This window comes from Mugil cephalus, chromosome 16 (assembly GCF_022458985.1).
Source record: "Mugil cephalus isolate CIBA_MC_2020 chromosome 16, CIBA_Mcephalus_1.1, whole genome shotgun sequence".
Taxonomy (NCBI): Eukaryota; Metazoa; Chordata; class Actinopteri; order Mugiliformes; family Mugilidae; genus Mugil; species Mugil cephalus.
This window is the reverse complement of record NC_061785.1, coordinates 21,466,074-21,486,500: the sequence shown is the minus strand read 5'-3', so window position 1 is coordinate 21,486,500 and position 20,427 is coordinate 21,466,074. Positions and strand designations below refer to the sequence as shown.

Below are 20,427 nucleotides of genomic sequence, written 5' to 3'. Positions count from 1 at the left end.
CCAACAGGAATAAATCGGGTCCAACTTCCGGTTTTCAGGTTTTGGTTTCAAGATAAAACACAAAGACAAATCCTGGTAAAGTGCTTAAAGTGATTCCTTTTTCATTAACGTCTGCACTCAAATCGAAGAAATTATTCGAATTATTTCATAACGGCTTACACCAAATCTGTCACCCTCTTTTGAGGAACAATAACTATCGCACTATCGTGTCTATTGTAATAAGCATAACACGTTACACAACTCAATATATATCAATATTACTATCTGTACTGTTTTATTACTAATATTTCACTGGAAGTCTCACTCTGTGTGACCACATATCCAGGATTTCAGGGCCAATCACAAATCACATTTTTTTTCTTAATGTATTAAGGCAATAGACCTGTAAGGTGGCTTGTTATTAATGACACCTGATACTCCTTGATATAACGGATGAATGGATCTATTGTTGACCTCTTAAAAATAGCAGTCTGACAGTCTTATAGGAAAACAACTACATGATTCAGTCTATCACGAGCTGACCAGATTTCAATGATGAATTACTACACTTTTATTTATGTATTTATTTACTTACATATTTATTTTCAAGACTGTTTTACCGATTGCCATGGGTAATTTCTACAGCATGTATGTAGTATGTAATTTCATACATACTATATATATATGTAGAGAGAGAGAGAGAGAGAGAGCACGGTCCAATTTAAAGACTTGATTGAATAAAACATATTGGTATTCGGCTGATAGTTTTGTTTTCTTTTCTATTCTTTTTTTCTAAAAACCCAAAAAAATCCACTCTTATTTTGAAAATCAAAGTGCGCCTGTTGATCTTGTTCTCTGTCGGGGACGGGACGGGACGGCGGAAGTTTGTAACACGTGCACAGGGGCGGACTGCGAAGGAGGCGGTAGGAGTGAAAAGTTTACTGCGACTCACTTCAGCGGAAGTGGCACTCTGGTTAAGTTACCGTGCGCAGCAGGTGTCAGTTCTGTATGGTTGTAGTGTGAGGGTGCGGATAGTGGGGCTAAAAGTTTTCGTCGTTAACAGAAAAAAAGTAACAACAATAAATAAATAAAGCAGCAACATGTCATACCTTCGACCCAGGCTTTGTGTGCTGGAGAAAGGATCCAGTGGCTATGGGTTCCACCTGCACGGAGAAAAGGGCAAGACTGGCCAGTTCATCCGGCTCGTGGAGACCGACACTCCCGCCTCCGCTGCTGGGCTCCTCGCGGGAGACCAGTTGATGTTCGTGAACGGAGAGAGCGTGGAGGGCGAGAGCCACCAGCAAGTGGTGGCCAAGATACGGGCGACCGTCGGCGCTTTAGAGCTTATCGTGGTGAACGCCGAGACGGCGGAGCTGCTGAAGAAACACAACCTGAAATGCCGGAAAGAATTCGTCAGTGAAGGGATTCCCCTGCCCGGAGGGGACAGCGACTCAGACCGAGGGGACACACGGAGCAACGGCACCCCGAGGGAGTCCAGCCCGGTCCCCCGCGAGAACGGGGATACCTCCTCGGAGAAGTCCGAGAGGCTGAGTGTCAGTTCTAGCACCAAGGTACAGTGAAGCACAGCAGCTCATTATTTTTTATTTTAATTTACATGAGTAAAAAGTAGTGTTGCAGTGTTCTGCGTCTTCCTGCTTAGAAAGGCCACCTGTTAACCTGGAAGGGGTGTTTCCATCAGGATATTTAGTTAAAATCACAGTCTTTTTAAAAAAAAAAAAAAAAAAAAAAAATCATTTGAGAAACACAGCCGTGGGAATTTACCTTGGGTTACAGTGTTTTGAAATGCCAACAATTTCTTCAGCTTCCATTACTTGCATTCATTTTAACTACAATTTCTCATTTTGGATACAGTTACTTGTCTAAATACTTAATCACACTTGTTCAAACTCATATCACTGCAGTATTTTTGTACTACTTCCACCAGGGAAGTTGATCTTCTGTTAAGTAGACCCCCTTCCAGCGGTAGTGAAAGACTATGACGTGGGGCAGGGAGGTGACACAACGCAGTGAAATGTGCCAGGGCTGTACTACCTTTCAACAGAGGCATTGTCACAGAAATGTCTGACGGTCTTTCCGCAGTCCGTCTTGAATTCCCTGTCAGGTTTGGCTCGTCAGACCAGAAGACTTTCCATGCTCGATGCATGTCAGAAGAACATCTCTTTTGATCTATACTATTATGTCATGGAAGAAGATTTGATGATGGCACTAGATACTTTTACTCAGTTATTTTTGCTTCATTACAACCCTGCCGCCTTTGAACGACAGAGCGTCTGTTGTTATTGTTGTTGTGAAACAATTAAGTAAGGTTTTTCTTTGAATGGGTCATAAACCTGGTAAGATTGCATGGACTTTGTGGCTGTTTTAGCCAGTGCAAAGTCTGGGCGCGATTTGTTGTGTAACGTCACAAAAAAGGCTCATTGTGGAGGTGTTTAACTGTGTGGTGCTCTTAGAATACAAAATCATTTGTATTTAGGACTCACAAACAGAATGGGTTACATTTAGACTTGGCCTCTGAATAGGTAGGAGTAAAGGACCGGCCCAAAATCAACATAAAGGAACTGATAACGATTCAACATCTTGCACTGTAATAACTAAAATTTAAATGTCAATAGAACTAATGATTAATCAAATCATTTTTTTCCCCCTTATTTATCGATTACTTGTAAAAGGGGAATGGACCTTGACCATGCATGTTGTTGTATGAGTTTAGTCTTTAGATGAGTCACCGTTGGCAACCATAACATGAATCATTTCAGCAACTTACAGTGCCAAGAAAATCGAAAACTAAATACAGACATATTAGAAAAGTTGGAAATAAAACAATACTCAACAGTTCAACAGGTGCACTACACCAGTGGCAGCACACAAATATCAGACAGATGAGGACTAGCACTGCTGAACACAACCACTAAATCGCCATTGGCGGGCCTTAAACAAATGCATGTGGTGGTGTTTCTCCTGTACTATACTACACTGTAAATCCATCAACATATAAAGTGAAGGTGGTGAACATTCTAGCCTCTGGTTCCCTAGGTAACCCCCTTGTGTATTTCTCACCCAAAATGTTGTGTGAAACAAATGGGACATAAAAATATCACCAGTCTATGAGCGGTCCTAGCCTATATTTCAACAGTGACAATTCACCCACACATAGGCTGAGTCCGGCTTTTTAGATAAATGCCAAAGATTACAGTTCACCAGTAATTTGGTGTCAGTGGTCTCTGTTCGAAAACAGTGACACACCACGTCCGCTGTTTGGTGGTAGGAACTGAAGAAGTGGACAGGGGTTCCTTGTGGTGAACATTTGAGGAACAATATGACATATGTGAAATTTAACTTGGGACGCGCCTATTTCGCGTTGCCAAGGTTATTTTTGCATTTATCATTGCTGCGCATTCCTTGGTTTCTAGCTGCCACGCTGCTGCCTGGCTCTCCTTCTTTGTCCGCCAGTTCTGTACCAAGTTGTTGTTAAATTTTCAATGCTGTAGATACTGGACATATTGTACAGCAGCCACATGTGAATGGAAGTTGCTAGTGTGGTTATAGCAACAAGTCCACCGAGACTAATACTCAGCCAGAAACGTGTTGTTTGTGGACTTGGGTGTGAATTGGATGATGAGGAAGGAGTCAAAGCCAAAACCAAAAGTAAACACTGGGTATATCAGAGGAGGAAAAAAAACACCACTGCAAATGTAGAAAACTGAAACGAAAGGCCCATCACAGTTTCACATAACCCAAATGCTCATTTTCTCTGGCCGTCAGTTCCCAATTGTAGGGTTTTTGGTTTGAGGCTGCTTTTAAAAGCTGCTCATGACCCTGCCAAGAGCACAAGGGTAAGACCGACCTGATTTTCTCAGTTGGCTTGCTGCAAGTTTTTACTTATGAGCCCTTCTAAGATGTAAATGTATTAAGAGGCTACCTACAGTAAACTACACTGAGCTGTGGACAATCTTCATTGTGCAACTCTATGGTGAGAGCAAATCTTTGCACAGCAACGATGCAATAATAATTAACTAATTAGAATAGTTGGCATTAATATTCTGTCAGATGTTCAGTATGTTAGTATAGCAAATGCTGTTTATTTGCTGGCCATGCCAACATTAAACATTTTAGTAAAATAATAACACACATAATGCCCTGGTATTAGTAGAGCCATCACCAATCACATCATCAGTCACAAGCCTAGAGTTTGTAGTTCTTGGTCTCTCTTTGCGTAAGTGGCACCTGCCACCTCACTCACATTCTGACCTCCGTTAAGTAGAAATCTGCGTATTTGCTGGCTGGGATGCTGCAAACCTTCAGCTACATTCCTGCCTGATGGGAAACTTGGCAAAGCCTGAGTGATGGTGTGATACTGGCCTCTGATATGAGCCTCCCAGTGGGATACTCTTGAGTGGGCTAGCCAATGATGACGTGGAATCAGCCCTGCTCGTGGTTGAACAATGGTCCCTTTCACATGGTTATCTTTGGCGTGACAATTTTTTTGCACCAGTCACCAAATAAGTTTTCTAAAGACTTGCATATCTAGCTCTGCAGAGATTTCTTTATCTCGGGAGGCACAAGTTAAGTGAGCATGTCATCATGTTATGTTACCATCCTGGCCTCCAGAGATTCAGCCCATCCCCACACTGGGGGCCGCCTATTGGTCACCATAGAGATCCTCGACGGCAGAAAGAGGCTTTGTCTGCAGTGTTTGCCTGCGGAGAAAGGCTTCTGGGCCAGGGAGGAAAGCAGAGAGGACTCTCACGCCTCAACAAGGAGACCATGCTGGCCCTGAAATACATACACCCTCACTTTACACACACTGTCAGTAGGGCTGGAGTGAAGTGAGAGTATGTGTGTGGATAAGAAAGGGCCGGCCAGAGGATTAAACAGCAATTTGTTCTGTATTTGTAGATGTGAAAATGTCAAACAAATACCACATAACATTCTGGTTTCAACTCCCGGACACCACACCTTTCTTTCCTCTTTGTTTCCTTCTTGTATCCACACTGGATACAAGAAGTACAGGGATTGAAATACTTTATCTTGTGATTTCCAGAATGAACAGACCATTAATGCAAATTAATTACTTTTTTTCATGTTTTATGTTGGGCCTAGGTCATGGATATAGAAAGTGTGTTAATTAATAGATTAAAAGACAAACAAACTTTCTGTTGCAAGTGAGGAGGCAGTAATGTGTGGCGGTCGATGTACGAAACTCGTATAAGAGTGAAAAAACAAAATGAAAAATGTTAGTGTGTTTGGGCAGATGCTTCAAAATGGCTTAAACTAGACACATATTCCAAATGTAATTTCTCATTCCATTGCCTTGTGCATAATAATAATTGACAAATTTCTTATTAGGCAGAATAGTTAGAAATTAATCCTTCCAATTAAGTCCAGTTGAGTTCAGTTGTGTTGTCTGTTGACTTTTTGTTGGCATCAAACTCACATGAACATGGGGTTTGTGACTTTTGCAGAAATAGTCTGCCTTTTACAGTGATTACTCGGTAATGGAAAATGGTTTATGGATCAGCATATATCATAACATGATTACATTAGTTTTTGTAACCTGGTGTGGCCACAGCGTCATAATGGCAGCCAGCACCGTTCCTGAGGGCCTTGAGTGCTCCTTGCCTCTACAGTCTTGTATGTACTTACCAAAGAACTTTGATCCTCACACTCACAAAGTAGACCTTGAGGATCCTTCCAAAGAACCATTACCTCAGTATTTCACAACATCTCTTATCACTTGGCTCTCTTAAGCCTGGGATAGAACAATTAATCTATCACTTAAATGATTCAGGAGGGGTGGACGCTGTAAAGCCCGATAATACTCAGTATCTCCTGTTGTATATCCCGTTGACAGAATGCAATTATGATATAACACCAATATAGGAGATACAGTGTTACAGCTGCACTTCTTTAACGATTCAGTTCATTACAAAAGATTCAGTCACTCAGCATAATGTGTTATTGGACTCATTTATGTGCACTTTAGTTTTGATAACATCAAATGATAAGTCTGTTAATCGAGTACTATAGCGTTTAAATTGTCATTAACACTGAAATTAGGGAGTCTGCGATGCGATTTTAATTATTGATTAACTGTTGAAACATAATCACACTAAAAGTTGTTGCAGCTTTTAATTGTAACACTCAAACTTCCCCCAGACGTTTCCTAGGATTTCAAGGATGGACCATCTGTACCATAGTCTCTATGAAGAGACTCTAGACAGATACATTAGTACTTTCTTCCAGCAGACAGAACTGAAGCTAAAATATCAGGTCACACTTCCTGCCTCACCCAAATGTGACTGCACACTTCTTTAATGTTGCCCAGCAACCACAAATGTGACCGTTTTGGCTTGTGGTTAAGGCTCACTGTATGCATAAAAATGTCTAGAATCTGGTTGCGTGTCAGCTGGCTACCTTTTCTCCAGACATTGGATGGGTTGTCTGCTTAGTTTCAAGGGCCAGACAGGTTATAACCTGATAACATATTTCCCTCCCCGAGTATTACTGCAGAGACTGTGTGACAATGATGTCAGCTCAATATAGAAGGGCCCATTTCAGAAATATAATTGCTTCATTTTTGGAGAGCTGTGATATTCATGTGTACAGACTGTAGTTCATGGAGACTATTTTATACATTTCACACTTGAATTAGTTTGTTGTGAATGGACAATGGCAAAAAAGTTCTCCTTTGAGTGCTAAGCCTATTCTTATCTGATGAATTTCGGAGGGGGCTTCTAGTCGTGGTACAAATAAGGCTTAAAATAATCTTGGTGCAAAACAGAACAAGAGCACATGAGGGCTATTACAGGAACTGGAGGTTGCAGTTTTGTGAGGGAGAGCAACTTTCTTTTTGTGGGCTGCCGTCCAAAATAACCACAAAAGCACTGTTGACTCATCTGACTGAGGCCTGCACTGTATTGTTAGTTATATAGTGCATATAAACACATACACAGATACAAAACACCCTGTTGATCATTAAAGAACATGTAGACAGACTGTTAGCATGACAGATGTTTGTCTTTTTGATGCTAAAAAGTAAAGGTAATAAAAAACCTTATGAGCCTTAATTTCTGCTGATGCTATTAAATTACACAAAATGTAAGTTATCCTAATGCCCAAAACAAGAAAAAGCGATTGCACCCATGTTGGACTACACAAATATTTCCTTTGTTTCAACACAACTTTTAGAAATGAAGTTGGGTTTTCTTGTTCCACTCCCCTACCCTGTTGTTAATGTAAGATGTTTTTGATGAGCTACTTATCTAAGCGGCTGAAACATAACATGTGTGCGGGACAGACGTAGAGATGTTTGTGGCGGTATTTTTTGAACCGGCCAGTAGCTTACTTTGTTGCCACATGCTTTGCGCACTCACACAGACACACGCAGATACGATGCAAATGTGGCTCCATACACAGACAGCTCAGCTAACAGGTTCCTCTGTTAGCTGAGCTCAAGGGGTAGAAGGGTGGAACTTGTGAGGAAACCACTTCCTGCCCTCGGAGCTAGTTGCTATAGTTCTGAGCCTCCATTGTTTGTTTTTGTCTCAGCCGGTTAATGATAACCAGGCAGCTTCATGTAGTGACAGTTCTATATAGTCTGTGTTGGTTATGTAAACTAATAATGTCCTTAGACAGTAAACACAAGGCTGAACGATGGCATGTAAATCAGTTTGTGCGATTGGTCAGTTTGTGGCTGAACACGCAGTGTACTCAGTCCTTTCGTCGTCATTTCCTGCACTACTACATACTTTACATAGAGGAGTAAAGACAGAATACAAAAGGAAACACGATTAAGTAGAATTATGCAGTGCTTAGCGCTTTTATTGTAAAAGTAGTTTCAGCAAGTAATGGCAAAATAAATAAAGTATCGATCTAATCTAATTGTCTTAGGTGAACTGTCTTTCTGCCCAGACAATGTTCAATTTTGACTTAATTTAGCATCTATTACCTAGATTACCAGGGTCCGCCTTCCAGCTTTTTCAGAACTTTCAGCTACACCCCCTTGTGCTAGTCAGCAAAAGGAACTGTCATGAGGTAAACCATGTGTCATGTTAAAAAGCTTGTGAGTGTATTATTTAGTCAAAAAAGGACAAGATCAGATATTTGACAAGATGTTTAGTAGCAGCTAACTGCTCTCAATCTCATTTCTGTAGCAAATTGTTGTGAGGTTTCAGGCCTAATAATCGAGCCCTGCTATTTATTCTGCCAAGTTCAGCGTGGCGCAGTTTAAGTCCGTTGCACAACTCTTCCTGTGAACTGTGTGACACGTTGAATTTTTTTCCCCAAGATTTCAAGATTTTTTTCAGCAGAACTAATACTCTCTGTGGTAGACGCTGAGTGGCCTTCTCGTTCAGGCCTTTAGAAGTGTTGATTATATCTCTGGAATCGTGCCATAAGATAGTCAGGTTTTAACATCACATACGTCCTCGGTCCAAGGTCCTCACCTACAACACAACCCCTCATAATGAGGGACCTGGCTGAGGCACAGGATCTGATGTTTAACCACGGCATGCTGTAAAACTATTAACCTTTGATATTGGACGAGCTTGGGGAATGTTTACAGCGACTGCCTGCTGCTTCTTATTCCATCTCACGAGAGGTCAATCCTGCATTCGCACTGCAGCTTATTGTGGCAGATCTGAAAAACATGTATTGTTTCTGTGTGGCTACAAAGTGGCGCTCACTCTACGGAAATTGCGTTAGTTTCTGTGGATTCCCCCACCGGGCTGCAGGTGTTTTGTTGTAGCTGGCTGTTTGCTTTTTCATAGCATATAGCGCCACTGGCTATTATTTAAATGCAGATTATAATGAATAGCTGCCACGGGTACTTTATTCTCTTTTATTTATTTGACAGGGCATCAACAGAACAATTGACTGTATGTGTAACCCAGTCGGCTAAGTTTCATCTGATGACTCATTGCTTCCACTTATCAAACACAACCAACCTGTAAAGCTAATACCATTTAACTTTTGCCCTAGCTGTGCCCAGTATTAGCTCCGAACAGAGTTTTGCTCCTGCTGTTTTTCTTTCTGTGATCAAATGGTATAAAAAGACCCAAACCAGCAAGCTCTGTACACTAGTTGTGCTTGAGTAAATGCAATATGTCGTTAATTTTCATCTGATCTCATTGATAAAAACCATTAAAACAAATTCTGGCGAACCCAACAACTTCTTATTCCTGAACTGTGTGCCAACTTTGATTCCTCCAACAATACCACTTAGAGTGATTCTGATTCCGAAACTTCAGAGTCTTGGCTTTCAAAAGCGACCAAGACCATGCATGAGTTCCAGAATGTTCAAGAACAGTATTCAGTTTACTTTGGCTGTGTCCTAAATAGGTGTTTTTGTTTTGTTTTTTGTAAAAAGGCTACAATACTAAGAGGTTAGAGACCTCTAAAGTAGTAGTTTTCTAAAACAGCTGAAAAAACTGTAGTTTTCAAGCAAATGTTACTGAATCCGAAGGAAAGACGTTTCTTGGGTCTATTTTCATTGGTGGATTCAGACTCAAGTTCCAGGAGCTTGGTTGGATTGAAACCAGACCTTTGACCATATATACGTGTTCCATTTTAGCTGAGCATGAACCATGCCTTAAGTAGGGATCCAATGATGCCACATTAGGTCTGACCAGATTACTACAAGTACTCACATTTGAGTAGTTGCTGATGTGGAGCACCAATATGACTAACCCTAACCCTAATAACATTACAGCTGTGACAGTGACGTTGTATTTTTTAGAATAGATGTTACACTAAGGGTTACACTAATACCACATCTGTATCAGTGCTGGCGTAACAGAGAGGTTAGTGTCAGAATTAACGTCGGTGTATTACCTAAAAATCACTTGATGTCAGTGACATGTCTCTTGGCAGCTACAGCTAAGGTGGACTCCAGTGCTTTGAGTTCATGGTCAGCAGTCTAAGAATCACTGCTGGAGTCACAAATCAAGCCTAGGTTTTAGAGTCCTAGCGTCGACATGAAAACCAACTGGTGGATCCAGGTGCTGTTGGTGTTTCATGATAGTAAGTTGTATGTATTTGGGTGCTGCATAGTCACTGAAATGATATTTTTTGGCTCTAAGTTGAAGTATGGTCTGTTAAAGTGACTCTGTGCTGGACTTTACCCTGTGATTATTACTGTATCATAGAGCACTTGCTGTCACAGCACTGTTAGGCTGTGTGTGCAACGCTGCTGATAATGTGGTTTTCCTGTGCATGTGCAAAAAAAAAAAAAAAAAAATCACAAAATAGGACTTGAATTTTGTATAGATACATGTAGTGGCTGAGTACTACTCTGTAGGAGCAACTTTTCAGTCCAAGACATTATCTCTGCTGAGTCTGCTGTGAAGAAGTATCTGTAGTCACTCATCTCTCGGCTTTAGCAAACAGCTCTGCAGCCTTTTTATATACAAGGATGATACAAGACACAAGGCAGCAGTCAAGCACACGCAGCCAGAGAGACACCAGTGACTATATAAAAATGAAAGAGTGGTTGTAAAGCTCAGTGTGGTGACTCTGGCTGTCACAATCTTGGCAGTGGCTGACTTCACCTGACTCCTGGCTAGTTTAAAGATGGACAAACAGAATGAGTGTGGGTTGAGCAGAGGCAGAGAGTAACCAACTAGGGCACCCACCTGTCAATCACGGCCTGAATTAATAGTATTAGTATTACTTTTGTTATTATTAGGAACTTTAAGCTTTAATAAAGACCAATACCAGGCTGTAAACATGTTCAGGTTTGTTGTAAAGTCCAACTTCTTAACATGGAGGTCTACGGGACTCAACTACATGTTGGAGCCAGTCTCAAGTGGACACTTTTAGGAGCTGCAGTTGTTGGCGCTTGCCCTGGCTCATTTTTCTCCCAGTGTTACACTTTAGGGGACACCTGCAGATTTACTTGGGTATGGGATTATTTAACGCATGTTAAAACACATACTGTCACAAAAGACATTCGTGACAAGTACCCGCTTACTTGCTTTTCTGCATTTATTAAATGAGCTTATCACTGCAACTCAGGTCTATAAAACTGCAGTCTTTGAATCATCAGTTTAATCATACAGGCTTTAACAAAGCAACAGCGTTACTGAGCTTGACATCGACATAGACGTCTCAGAGTTTAAGACTGAGCCTTTTGTATGCTGTTGCAAACTGTGCCTGTTTCATTGCAATCTGGAGCCCTGACTTAAGGGAGGTCCAGTTTTGGATCAGATCTTAGAACTTAGCTTGGCATGAAGTATCCCTTGCCCCGATTCATTATTTTTCCTCCACCTCCCTGCCGGGTGCTGTCACCAAGCCCAGGTCTTTGCATCTTGGAGACCAGTTTGACAAAAACAGCCGGCCTGATCCTGCTGAGATAGAGAGTGATCTGACCAAAATCTCCTAGTCCCAAGAAGAAAAAAGTGGAGTAAAGTAGTACTGGTAGTGGGATGGAGAGATTTATAGAGATAGTAGGCTAACTGTCGCTCTCTAACAGTCTCCACTACATGTAGATTGATTAGAGCGACAAGACTAAAGTAGGAGTGAAAGACGGAGAGGTGTGAATTTATTCCTGGCCTCTACTTGTGAAATGGACTGATTCTCTGGTGCCCGGTGGTGCAGTAACTGGATTATAGGCTGATTGTTCACCTGGTTCACATAGTTCCAACGTGTTACCAGATCCTCTGTCTGAGCTCCTTCCCTATCAAAATATGAACTGAGGGAAGGCCTCCTTATAAAGACAGATTGAAATTTCAGTACCTGGTGAAAACGTATGAACTCATGCTGTACTGGGTAAGGTATGTTTTAAGTAGCCTATCAAAAAGTGTGCAGGTTACAAAGTTAGAAAATAATCATTCCATTGACACCTAAGGACCACCTGGTTCCACTAACTACTGCTTGTGCTTAGCAAGTAGTGTGCAGTGGGTTTTCCAGATTTTGTGAGAGAACCAAAAACAATGTACAGACGTGTAACCAAAACAATGAGCTGAAAGGTGCTAAAAGATTCTTTGGAGTGGTGTGTACATCCATAAGACTGACCACCAGAGAAGGCGAAGATGCAGGAAATCCTAACTTCAAACCAAATTCAGTTTCTGAATGCATGGTAAATCCAACAAATGACTGCCACTGTGGCTTAAAGCATAACTAAAATAATGAATAGATTGTTAAAACAGTTAGCAATTGTTGGACCTCTGTTTGGCTGCACAGTGTGCCTAGAAGGGGATATGTACATGTGCAAAATCACTGCAGTATTCAGCCTTGCAGCAGTGAACTTTCCACCTGTTATATCATCCTCATCATATCCATTAACAGCTGTGGGGTTTGTCACAGGTGACTCCATCTGAAGGTTCATCTCGACTATCTCCTCACTTCAGGATCACTCTGTTATTTAACCAAGCGGCTTTAGCAATCATCAACCTGCCTGATTTCATATAAACCTTCGGATCAATGCGTAATCTGCTTGGTGAGAGTCCTAGGGAAGGGAGGGGGTATCTTGAGTCAGTGCTGAGGCTGCAGTGGTTGATCTTAAATGGTCTCTTGGCAGAGAATCATTTACTGATAGGCGCTGATAAGTGAGGATGTAGCACAGATAGCGGCGTTTTATCAGCTCGCTGGGAGACACTGACTCTGGGGAAGTGCTCAGGTGCTCACCATGCACATGTTGGCTGTAAAAGGCTGCAGAATGTCACACGGGTATGGAGGCTGTGCCAAGAAAAAAAACATGAAAGCCTTTGGAACACCATGTTGGACTTGGTACCAATTGTGGTTGGTATAATTACTGTCGCAAGGCTTTGTATTATAAATGACATAGCGTGCCCAGGCTGTACTTTAAAACGAGCATGTAGGAATTGTACTGACTGTCTGATTTAGATGTGGACTGCATCGGAGAAATATGTGATGAACTGTAGCAAAAAGCATTTCAGTGGCAGTACAAATGCAGAAAGTCAAGCCAGAGATTTTATTTTTTACTTTTTTACTCAGAGCATGTTTAAATCCAAACCTGAGAGGTCAGATGAAACCACATGTAGATAGATAGACTAACACATTAATACAAATGCACAATATCAGATGAAGTGTAAGGTGGTCTGACTTGCTGGTGAAGTAGATACTGAATCTGAAGTCCAGAATCCCTGTCTTTGACTTTACATTGGTTTAAGAATATAGAGGTTTTCTTCCATGAGGAGTTAGATAATTTGACTCAGTGTCAACCAGTAAACACTGGAAGTTAGGATAAAAAAAAAACTGTAACGTAGTTGATCACACAGTAGAAGAGTTTGTCAGCTGCTGCAGTGATCATGGATTTCAGACTGAGAGTGGAGCAGTTTAGTCAGCCAGTTGCGTTCAGGTTCTCCAGTCTGAGATACACAATTCTTTGTTTAAACTTGCACTTATTTTTAGTTTTCATTGTTGACTTTCTCTTGTAATTTGTTGTCTTTGGCCATTACCCTTTATGCTTTAATTATAATGTCACTGTTATGGTTTGTGATTGAAGTAGTTCTAATTCTGAATAATTACTTTATAGTTGGAAGCGTATTCGATCTAATATTTGTCCAGGAAATACACTGAGCCAGTGTGACTAGACATTTGACATTTGAAGGCCTCAGTCCTAGTAGGCAGCAGAGGAACAGAACAGTTAAGAATGTGAAGACTGTCTTATGCAAAGAGACCCTCTTTGAATGACCTCTTATGTGTGTGTGTGTGTGTGTGTGTGTGTGTAGGAGGAGAGAGATGGCCCTCGGCCCCGTCTCTGCCACATGACGAAGGGCTCCAGTGGCTACGGCTTCAACCTGCACAGCGAGAAGTCCAGACCTGGCCAGTTCATCCGAGCCGTGGATGACGACTCTCCAGCACAGAGATCCGGCCTCAGACCACAGGACAAGATCATCCAGGTGCACTCAGTCACTTTTTAACATCGGCCCTGAACTGTGGCCGGCTTTCAATGTGTTGGGTGTATTTTGTGTGAGCTGTAATCCCATTACATCAGTGTGCAAAATCCCAACAGCAGATGGAGAGTGGGCGTAGCTGTTAACGTGCAGACGTGTTTACTAGAGATTGACCGATACGGATTTATAGGGCCGATACCAATATGTTTTTTTTTTTGTTTGTTTTTCAGCCTTGGCCAATAACTGATATATACTGCCAATTTTTCTGAGCTAATCTTTAGCACTGATACTGCTTTTTCTCCCTCTATTTACATGATAATGATAACAAATGTTAAAAGTCCCAATTTAGCCAACAACATTTATTGAACTCAAAGAATATTTAATGTTTTTTTGCATACAAAATAAACCGTTAAAAGAGGTAGAGCAAAAGGAACTTTCCGGTTCCAGCTGCACGCGCTCTGCTACTGTGGACCGCCGATACCAGTAAAAACAAAAAAAAAAAAAAAAAAAAAAAAATGCAATTATCGGCCGGATATAGAGAGACTATACGAGTGCTCGCAGGTGGGTTTGTCTGCGTGCAGAAATGTCTTTGTCTTTGCGACGACCAGCCCCTCTGGCCGTGCTGAGTGTGGCGGGCTCACAGTTAATCCACTTATCGTGTCCATGGGCTGAATTACAGGCTCGTACAGCCTGCGGGGCCCCTCGCATGCAGGAGAGAACTGGAGCAGAGGAGTACCAGAACTGCATGTACATGATTCACGGGAGAACATGAAGGATAGGTCAAGTGTTTGGAATGTGGTGTAGTTTATATGAAGGGTCACCAGCCGAGTCTTCTGTACCACCTGCTGACGTTCACGAACCAGTGTGGGAAGTGGTGAGGCAGAGAGATTCCTGACGGTGTTCCCTCCTCCAGTATTCCTCCCACTGGAATTCCTCTGTGACTTATCTCCCTGGGCGCTTGATTAGTTCTCTCTCTGGGAGTATGCCTGTTCCCTACGCCCTGTAATAAGCAGCATTACCCAACATTCTCCATCACTCGTACCATCACTCTGCTTTCAGGTATCATTGCATTGAGGAGTTTTTCTTACCATAAAAATGGTAATGATTCACTAATGTGTGCTTATATGTGGCCCTGTGTGAATGATCAGTTAGAGTATATGGTTTTGTTTATATAGTTTAGATAGTGATATGAAATTCCTGTGGGTTAATTCAATTGTAATGAGAGGATTATGTCCACCTGCAAACAAACTATTTGTCGTTATTTTGAGTGGTGCTGAAAGACGAGGTGCTTAGATCATGGACGTCCTAAAAGTTCAACTTCAGAGCTCCTAAGCACTTAAGTCAAAATGCCTACATCGCCCCCCCCGGTGGCTTGTCGCAGTATCACCTTAGCTTTGATGATCGGACATGGGGTGCACGGCTAGCATCCATGTGAGTCCACAGCTAAGAGAGTCTAGATTGCGTTGGCTGTACTCCATGAAATTCACGGAGCGTGTGCTCACATCTGGGCTGCCAGGAGACCTTGATACAGTCTCCTCACTCCCCCCACCCCCCGCCAAGCTTCAGTTAAAAAAAAAAATCCTTGCACAACAGGAGAAATAAAGTGCTCCGTGATAGCATGTACAGTATCGCCCTGTGCTATGGAGAGCCAAGTACAAAATAAACTAATAAAACATTATAAAATATAGAAGTCTAGTGTACAAATGCAATGAAAGGGATGTGGTTCGTTAAACTATTAAAACTCAACTCAGTAATGTTTTATTGTTTTAGTGGAGTGTTTAGATTGATAATGCTTCATTTTTGTTGTAAAAAAAAAGAAAGTCTTAATGTGGATATTTAATTACTTTACTGAGCATCTGCTTGATAATGTGGAATCTCTTAATGAAGAATCATTTCAAATATGTCCGAACACGGCTCTAACTCAATGGGGCACCTAAAGCTGTGTTTATGAACCTGAGTGTTATGGGGACATCGGGGGACATGCATTGGAAGGTATCATAAGCCAGACTACACACGCTTCACCGAGGAAAGAAGGGCAGGAATTTGGTGGTTACAGAACAGAGCACCACTTTCGAACACATGCTGCGAACCAGAGAGTGAACCTAAGAGAGAGGCTTCCGGCTCTGACCCACGTTTCTCTGCTGCCTCCTCAGGTCAACGGCCGGCCGGTGTCTGGGATGCAGCACTCAGAGGTGGTGGCGGCCATCAAAGCCGGGGGAGACCAGACCAGGCTGCTGGTGGTGGACGCAGAGACAGAGGAGTTCTTCAAGAGATGCAATGTGGTGCCCACTGAGGAGCACGTCAACGGTACCACACACTCTGCTTTGTTGCTTTAATGTTGGGATGGTGAAGATAAACATGTCAAGACTCAATCAGAATCAGAAAACACTTAATTGATCCCTGAGGCGCAATTACCATATTTTATTACATCAGTGGGTGCAGATGTTGATGATGTGAGGCTGTCATGTCTTTTCTTGCCCCTGTAGGACCTCTTCCTGAGCTGGCGTCAGAGAGAGCATCAGAGGAAGAGGTGAGGACCGCTGAGCACGCACGCACGCACGCACAACACACACACACACACACCCACGCACACACGCTGACACACACACGCTGACACACACACAAACAGACAAACAGACAAAGTCCTACTGATCCTCTCTGGAGATTCCTAGCAGCAGATTAGGGGTTCTGGATCTGGACAGTGTCGTGTGACGGCCTTCACGTTTCCTCTCAGGGCTACTGTGTATCTCTAACACACACACACACACACACACACTGTGTGTTTTCCAGTCCGTCCACCAGTGCTGTGTGACCATTTTTAAATCAGTATTGCAGTATTTCTGATATTTCTCAAATATAAAGAAATCTAAAATTATATGATCACTTACAAAGTCCAGTATATATGTGGCAGCGGCTCCCAATGCTCTGTTGTGTTTGAACTAGAAACTAGAAAGAACATAAAATGAATAATTAATGAATTAATGGAATAAATATGGAGAAAACTTTTTTCGTGGATGCTCCAGCTTCCTCCCACAGTCCAAACACATGTGAGTGTCTATTTGTGTATGAGTCCTGTGACAGATTGACCTGTCCTGTGCGGACCCCTCCTCTCCCTGCTCTCACCAAGTGTCATCTGGAGGAGTCTCCAGCTCCTCCTCAGCCCTGTAGAGGATGAGCAGGAACACGTAATGAGTGGATGACACGTGAAAACACACAAAATCACCAAGAACGTAACAGGCGACATATTATTCTGTGACAGAAAGCGAATCTCCTGCCATCTTTAAATCGTAGTCCAGATCCATATCCTACACGTTAAAACAGTAGAGGTTCTTTATTTGTTCCACAGTTCAGTTCAGGTCAATCCTGAGGTTCCTAGGGAGATTGAGCCAGTCCCACAGCTGTGTCACATCTTCCATGGATAGCGTCCAATAGTGTGTGCAGACGTGGCGCGGCTGTGTTCACAGACTCATCAGGAGTGGAATGCTCCTTTAATGAGCTCAAGCGTTATCAAAAGTAAACAGGGAGCAGCAGCACTCCCTGCTCCTCCACACACACACACTGAGAAGTGGACTGGCCTCTCTGGTGACATTGTGGCTGACCCTTCGCCATGGCAACAGGAGCTCACTATTCTACATCCCCGCCTCCACCCCTCTTGCATCCTGGAGGATCATGGGATTGCGGTGGCTTTAACTTGAGGATTATGCTAATGAGATGACTAACAAGCTCTGTTGACAACTCTCACATGCTGGAGTATTCCTGCCCCCTCCTCCACCACCATCACCCCATTACACCGCGCAGCATGAACACTCACTGTGACCTCTGACCCCTCCGCCTCCCATTCAACTCATTTAACACAGCGTAATGTTTACTAATACACTCCTTCCAAATAGTCTAAAGAGGGTTTAAGTTAGAGCGTGAAACAGAACAAAGCAAACTCTTTTGCGGTGTTTGTTTAACAGACCTCACAGAGGTCCACGGTTACTTTTAGGAGAGCAGCTGCTCCTAGAGGAGAGTTTCGTACATGAAGCGGAGCGCTGATGTGTGCTAATGTTTCGACTGTTCGTCCACACTGACCAGAGCTGAGAGGAGCCTCAGCGATGAGAGCGTGATTAAAGCTGCTCTGAGCTCAACAGGCTGTCATGCCCCCTGCTGGACAACCACCGTCATCCACCTTACACTTCGCTACCACGTCCAGAGCTTACTGCCTTCACTACACAACAGCCATGACTTAAATTACTTAATAAGATTTTTATTAAAGGATTAACATCCCTTTTTAAACTAATGATTCGAGATGCACTAGTCTGGAGTTTCAGAGTATCGTGTGGACACGATCTAGGCTTCGCTTTCACCCTGAAGTCCAGCTCTAAGATCGATTTCTTGTGTTTTCAGACCAAAACATTCCTTCTTAAACTGTGTTGAGACTGCAGGCTAAACACTTTATTTAATACAGTGTTGTTATCTGAACTTGATCAGCTTGGATTTGTGCGTCCAGACGTAAGCGGTCTATCTTTATAGGTTGCTGTGGCAACAACCTGTACAGAGCTCCTGCTCAGGGTGCCAGCAGTTTGTCCATGAGGCTCTGCTGGTAGCAGCCTGGACTCACTCTGGATTATCACTGGCTCACTTCTTAACAGGTGACTAAAAGGTGAATTCTGATCTATCTGAGCTGCTTCAGTAACTCTGAAGAAGTTCTCTGTAGTTGAACAACACAACCTCAGCACAACACACCTGATGGACTCTCTTAACGAGTTTAAGACAGGACCACTCCAGGTGATGAAATCTGAAGATAGTACACACCGTGTGCCAGGCTCTCTGTGTTTACTCACTGCATGTTTGTTGTTGGACACTTTTCATTTCCAGGAAAAAAAAAAAAAAAAACAAGATTAATTCATGGTTGCCTGAAACTTGAACTGGGCTCTTTACTTTTATTTAGTTAACATGAGTTTTCAGTTACAATTTAAAGGACGTGTTCTGTTATAAACCATTGACAAGACCTCAAAAGTTAAATAAGAAATCAATGAACTTACCTGAGAATCATCCTGCTTTTAAGCTTTCTTCAGTATTAATCTACGAAAACAAGTTAAACAGGATCTGATAAAAGCTGCTTTTAATTTAACAAAAGGTCAACACATGTTACTGCTTTCCTCATGATTTTCTTTTCTTTCTATCTGTCATGTTGGTTTCTGCTCTACATGCTTGTATCAGATTGGCAAAAACATTTTCACACAATATCTAAAATCCTCATTAAATGTAGAGAAGATCTTCCGAATGAGAGTGTTGAAGTTGTTTGTGTTTTACAAGTTAAAGCTCAACCTGTGTGTGTTTGACAGGCACCAGCTCAGGCGAAAGTGTCCGTGAGCTCCTCTGCCTCCAGTGCCTCCAACAACTCCCTGCCAGCAGAAGGCAGGGGCACCTCGTCTCCAGAGGTCAGTTGTTGTGAAATGTGTTGAACAACTCAAGCTCAGTCTGAGAACCACAGTGATGACGCCCCGTGTGTTTTTGTTTTAGCTTGATCACCAGCCGGACACCGTAGCCGACAGCCTGGGTCTGAGCTTGTCGCTGGCCCAGGCCAAAGAGAGGGCCCACAAGAAGCGAGGGGCCAAGAAAGCCCCGCCCATGGACTGGAGCAAGAGGAACGAACTGTTCAGCAACTTATAAACACCTTCCCAATCACCATCACCACGGCGTCTGTGGCCTGCAGAGCGCTCTGTGCTCCGCTCTAATGGAGAAAACCCAGAGAATCAGCCTCTGGCCTCCATGTGTCTGCACTCTGGATTTCACTGCCTCTGAAAGACACACGGCTCATTTAAAACAGTGTTATATGATGATTCTGTTGTTTTAATTTAGGTTCGCCACTTTTCTGTCTTTCATGTTTTAATGATGCCAGCATCACACACAGGAATGAATGTTAATATATTATGAAGAGACCTAGTAATGCACAGATTCTCACACGAAAAGGAGAACAGAAGGAATAATGGGGGAAGATAAATTATTGGGAGATTTTTAGCCACAATTCAGTGTCTGAACACCAGCAGCATGTCTGAAACTGTCTCGAAGTGAGCCGAGTAATTTTCTTCTGTTTGTCCTTCAGGACTGCTGTCCTCATATCTGATTCAAAGACATGAGATTTATTATTTTTTCATGTTGCTCTTGATAAATTTGTACATACATGAATAGGTGATTTAAGAGCAAATTGTATTTTGACCGACTCGAGGAAAGTTGTTGATTCCGTTGAAATCGTTTGAATTTTTAAGCTGCACGTGTCTGAGTGACATCGGCACTCAGCTCTGGTGGAAATGAACAGTATGTACTGATCTCTCTGTGCTCTTGGATGTATTGATGAGCATTGACAAATATAGCAATTGGATCAAATGGAGCCGAGTCTGTTTTTAATGTGTGTCATCGAGCTTGGAAACGGCTGTTAGAACAGTTTTTCACTAGTGTACCTAATGAACTGGCAAATGAATGGTTCTTAGAGCTTTTTCAGTATGTGCATTAAATACATGAGAGGAAACGTTTAGAGAAAAAGAAAATGCTGCGTGCACAGTTGAGCTGCATCTAGAATGGACTT

General features: G+C 42.4%; 1 protein-coding gene across 1 annotated transcript; it reads left to right on the top strand.

Annotated features, from left to right (window-relative positions):
• The first annotated feature begins 922 nt into the window (after nt 1–922).
• slc9a3r1a (SLC9A3 regulator 1a) lies at nt 923–20,232 on the top strand. The gene is made up of 6 exons (XM_047608192.1): nt 923–1,550; nt 13,692–13,862; nt 16,010–16,163; nt 16,343–16,386; nt 19,187–19,282; nt 19,365–20,232. Exons 1-6 carry the CDS (start codon nt 1,080–1,082, stop codon nt 19,512–19,514), a joined length of 1,086 nt encoding a protein of 361 aa, XP_047464148.1. The 5' UTR covers nt 923–1,079; the 3' UTR covers nt 19,515–20,232.
• Nucleotides 20,233–20,427: the final 195 nt, after the last annotated feature.

Coding starts and splice junctions, on each gene's coding strand:
- slc9a3r1a (XM_047608192.1), top strand. CDS start 1,080: ATGTCATACCTTCGACCCAGGCTTTGTGTGCTGGAGAAAGGATCCAGT. Junction 16,164..16,342: donor CACTGAGGAGCACGTCAACG/GTACCACACACT, acceptor TTGCCCCTGTAG/GACCTCTTCCTGAGCTGGCG. Junction 16,387..19,186: donor AGAGAGCATCAGAGGAAGAG/GTGAGGACCGCT, acceptor TGTGTTTGACAG/GCACCAGCTCAGGCGAAAGT.